The 4,726-nt window shown below is 55.5% G+C and overlaps 1 protein-coding gene across 1 annotated transcript; it reads right to left on the minus strand.

The window, feature by feature from the left end:
* Positions 1-218: 218 nt before the first annotated feature.
* LOC141584365 (HLA class I histocompatibility antigen, B alpha chain-like) lies at positions 219-3,611 on the minus strand. The gene is given in 8 exon segments (XM_074398362.1): positions 219-518; positions 804-851; positions 993-1,025; positions 1,472-1,588; positions 1,708-1,983; positions 2,582-2,857; positions 3,115-3,384; positions 3,504-3,611. Coding segments are annotated over 8 exon segments (1,095 nt in total). The 5' UTR covers positions 3,568-3,611; the 3' UTR covers positions 219-507.
* Positions 3,612-4,726: the final 1,115 nt, after the last annotated feature.

Here is a 4,726-nt window from a genome sequence, read left to right on the forward strand (position 1 = left end):
AGGACTTCTAGAGACCACCCTAGGTGACACTCAAGTCCCTGTGATCACAGGCCATGGTGGGACAAGCTTCTACTGAAGGGCCAAGGACAATGGAGCAGCAAAGATGACCCAGCCGAGCAGTGACCACATAAAGCCCACAGTGGCCTGCGCACCCACTGGGCACAGCCCCATCTACTCTCCACCCCCGCAACAAATCAGCACAAGAAACACATGGACTGTGGAAGGTTCTGAGGTTTTCCATTTATTTTGTCTTTCAAATTTCAGGAATCTTCTCCTTTAATTAACCCATTAATGTCTCATGGAAATAATTTGATGAAGTAAATTACATTCAGATTCTAATTTTAATAGGAAAGTAAGTTACAGCTCAGTGCACCATGAAGTTGAGACAGAGATGGAGACATGACAACCCCACATCTCTGGAACAGGAAAGGTGATGGGGAAGGAATGCAGGTCAGCGTGGGGAAGGGGTCATGGTGGACACGGGGCTGGGCTGGTCTCCCCACCTCCTCACATTATGCCTATCGGGACACAGACACATTCAGATTCTTTGTAGTAAGAGAAGTCAGGGGTCTTGAAGTCCCAAATCAAAGGTGTGAATAAATCTTGCCTCACTCCCACACAAGGCAGCTGTCTCACACTATTAAAAAAAATTCATTAACAAAGTTATATCAGTCACACTTTCAACAACCCATCACTTGGATGTTCTTTGACATCCAAGTCAAAGAAACTCCATAACACAGATGTGCCCGCTGTTCCTCCCTAAAACCCACACACATCAGCCCCCTCCCCTCCCAGGGTCTCACCTTTACAAGCCGTGAGAGACACATCAGAGCCTTGGGCACTGTCGCTGTCTGGGGTTAAAAAAAACAGAACCTGGTCAGAGCCTACAGGAAATGCTGCTAGAGGAGGAACTGCGGGCTGGGTGAGCTCCCCCATGGGCTCCCGACCACAATATCCCAGTGATCTCAGGGATCGGCCTCCTTCATACTCACTTGCAGTCTGAGAGTAGCTTCCTCCTTTTTTATCTGTGGGAAGAAAATAATCTGTGAGGGCTCAGAAAGGTGGCAAGACCATGAGGTCCTAGAGGAAACTTCTAGTCTTGAAACCCAGAGAAGTTTCCAGAAATGTGTGACTAAAGACTCAGGGAAGGATCAGGAAAAACAAGGAAAGCAGGTGTGGGCTCTGGACCAGCTGCCCTCCTAAGAACTGTCCTCAGCAGGGACCTTCCCTAGTGACCTGTGACTGCTGGGATCAGGTCCCCATCACCACAGTCATCAAGGTGACACATCTGTCCTTCATTGTCACAGGTGCTTTACACAAGAGTAAGTGCTGGCACACAGGGCCCAGGCTGGGTCGGCTCATGAGTGTGGATGATGCTTCCCAGTAACCAGGCAGGACACACTTCTGCCTGGGGCTTGGAACCCTCAGTGGGACAAGAAATCTCAGGCCCCACTCCTCACCCCTTCCTCACCTGAGCTCTTCTTCCTCCACATCACAGCAGCGATCACAGCTCCAGTGACTACAGCTCCAAGGACAACCAGGCCAGCAATGATGCCCACGATGGGGATGGTGGGCTGGGAAGACGGCTCTGGGAAAGGAGGGGAAGGTGAGGGACCCTGATCCCAGGTCCCAGCCCCAACCCTGCTAAAGGTCTCCAGATGGGCTCCTGGTTTCCCTGCGACATGACACCCCCATCTCCCTCCTTACCCCATCTCAGGGTGAGGGGCTCAGGCAGCCCCTCATGCTACACAAGGCACGTGTATCTCTGCTCCTCTCCAGAAGGCACCACCACAGCCGCCCACTTCTGGAAGTTTCCATCCCCTGCGGGCCTGGTCTCCACAAGCTCCATGTCCTGGGTCTGGTCCTCCCCATCTCGATGCCAGGTCAGTGTGATCTCCGCAGGGTAGAAGCCCAGGGCCCAGCACCTCAGGGTGGCCTCATGGTCAGAGATGGGGTGGTGGCTCACGTGTGTCTTGGGGGGCTCTGAAGGGAAGAGTCAGAAAATTCAGACATCTTGCATCTCTCATGGGACACCGCTGCAGCTCCCATGTGACCATCCTGAGAATGGACAGGACACCTGGGGTGGGGAAGGGAGCGCAGAACCCAGACACCAGCCTGGACACAGGCACCTGGGATAATGTCCTGTTCCTTGGAAAGTTCTAGTCTCTGAGTCGGGAATAGGGACTTCTGGCCCTGATCTGAGTGGAGGCCAAGGGACTCAGAGGAGCTGGAGTCAGACCCCTGTACACACTGAGTGTGAGGCAGTGGACAAGGCAGGAGAGGAAAAATCCTGGTGCCAACGCTGCTGTGGGGTCACAGGGAACCCCTGATCAGTTTTCCAGGGATTGACTTCTCCCCCCCCTTTCCTTCAGAGACTGCAACCCTTAATTGTATCAGAGAACAAGGCAGGCCCTCAGAGTCACTCTCTGCTACAGGATCTGGAAACCCAGGAGGATTCCTCTCCCTCAGGACCAGAGGGCGGGTGATATTCCAGTGTTGGTCCCATTTCCTCCCCTCCTTCTGCAGGGCCAGCCTGGGAGGTCTACAGTCGATCAGGGAGTTTCCCCCTGGCCCCTGGTACCCGCGCGCTGCAGCGTCTCCTTCCCGTTCTCCAGGTATCTGCGGAGCCACTCCACGCACGTGCCCTCCAGGTAGGCTCTGTCTTGCTCTGCCGCATTGGCCGCCTCCCACTTGCGCTGGGTGATCTGAGCCGCCGTGTCCGCGGCCGTCCAGGAGCGCAGGTCCTCGTTCAGGGCGATGTAGTCCTTGCCGTCGTAGGCGTACTGGTTATACCCGCGGAGGAGGCGCCCGTCCGGCCCCAGGTCGCAGCCGTACATCCTCTGGTAGGTGTGAGACCCTGGCCCCGCCCCCGCGTCAGCCCCGCCCATTTTCATTTTAGGCAAAAGTCCCCGCACCGCCCCAGCAACCCGCGGGGATTTTGCCCAAACTGAAAATGAAACCGGGTAAAGGCGCCCGAGTTTCTCCCGGGTCGAGGGTCTGGGCGAGTCCCGCAGCCTCGGGGTGGATCTCGGACCCGGAGACTCGGGGCGACCCGGGCCGTCCGTGCGGGATGGAGAGGGGTCGTGACCTGCGCCCCGGGCCGGGGTCACTCACCGGCCTCGCTCTGGTTGTAGTAGCCGCGCAGGTTCCGCAGGCTCCTTCGGTCAGTCTGTGCGGTGTCCTTGTAGATCCGTGTGTTCTTCTCCGAGTACTCCGGCTCCTCCTGCTCCACCCACGCCGCCCGCGGCTCCTCTCTCGGAATCGCGGCGTCGCTGTCGAACCGCACGAACTGCGTGTCGTCCACGTAGCCCACGGAGATGAAGCGGGGCTCCCCGCGGCCGGGCCGGGACACGGAGGTGTAGAAATACCTCAGGGAGTGGGAGCCTGGGGGCGAGGAGGGGCTGAGACCCGCCGACCCTCCTCCCGGCGCGGCTCCCGGGGTTCTGCGCCCGGGCCCTCGCTCCTCCCCGCAGAGACCGTTTCCCTCCCGACCCCGCACTCACCCGCCCGGGTCTCGGTCAGGGCCAGGGCCCCCGAGAGCAGCAGGAGGAGGGTTCGGGGCGCCATGACCCCATCCTCGGCGTCTGGGGAGACTGAGTCCTGGTGGGTGACTGGGGACTTTAGAACCGGGACCGCGGCGACGCTGATTGGCTTCTCTAGAAACCCGGCACCCAATGGGAGTGGGAACTGGGTCCGCGTCACGAGTATCCAGGAAGAAGGACCCGACACAGGTTGGGAGAGGAAGAGAAACTGCGGAGACGGGGAATCCGCAACGCTGCGCCTCCCAATCCACACACCGCCTTCCGGACCTGAGACCCTGAGAGCCACGCCTGGGCCCTGGGACTTCGCCCTGACCCCGCTCCTCCTGTGCCAAGCGCTCTGTCTCAGTGTCTCCCTGAGTCTTGGCCCAGGAGCTTCTGAGAAACCAGAGGGAAACCCTCAGCATGGGCCCCGTCCCTCTCCCTCCACTTTTCATCCCTGCATCCCCGTCCCTGAACTGGACTCCCTGCCTCCCACTCCTCACCTGTCCCTCCGAACTCTGCTAGAAGAAAACTCACCCCATGGAGCTTGGTGCCAGAGACTGAACTCGCCCTGGGAATGGAGGTGTAGACACAGAGTTTTTTGTTTTTTGTTTTTTTTTTCTTCAAATCTGGAAAAATTTTGCTTGAGTGCATGAGATAGCATAGGGACCAGTTTGCTTTTTGTTTATTAACTACAGTGGGTAGCAAAATCTTGGTAATCCCTGAGTGATCAGGGATCTAATAGGTAAAAAAATGTGACTTTGGCCCTTTGATATTTAAAAGTGTCTAAAAGCTCTCACAGAGACAAGGCAAGAAAAATAAATAAATAAAAAAATAAAAGCATTGCAACAAGACTCATAAAGCTCCTGTTTCACTTTCCCAGAAAATATATCTGTGACTCCGGCTTATTGTATTTTAAATTTACCTTCACTCCATAGACGTGAGTTTCTGTGTGAGTCCAGGACATCTCCTCAGTACAAAGTAGCACAATGTTGCAACCAGGAGCCGGTACAGACTTCATTCACCTCACAGTCGCAAGTGTTCAATGCAGTCACAATGCCCCTCACCAGTGCTCATGCACTGCCTTTTAGAAGTGTCCACATCTAAGTGGTGTGTTTATTTTATAGGAACACTTAGTATTTTTTAAACCGGATGAACATAAGAAACAATTAGATTTTAGGCAGACCTACATAAGGTATTAAAGC

This window comes from Saimiri boliviensis, chromosome 4, assembly GCF_048565385.1.
Source record: "Saimiri boliviensis isolate mSaiBol1 chromosome 4, mSaiBol1.pri, whole genome shotgun sequence".
Classification (NCBI taxonomy): domain Eukaryota; kingdom Metazoa; phylum Chordata; class Mammalia; order Primates; family Cebidae; genus Saimiri; species Saimiri boliviensis.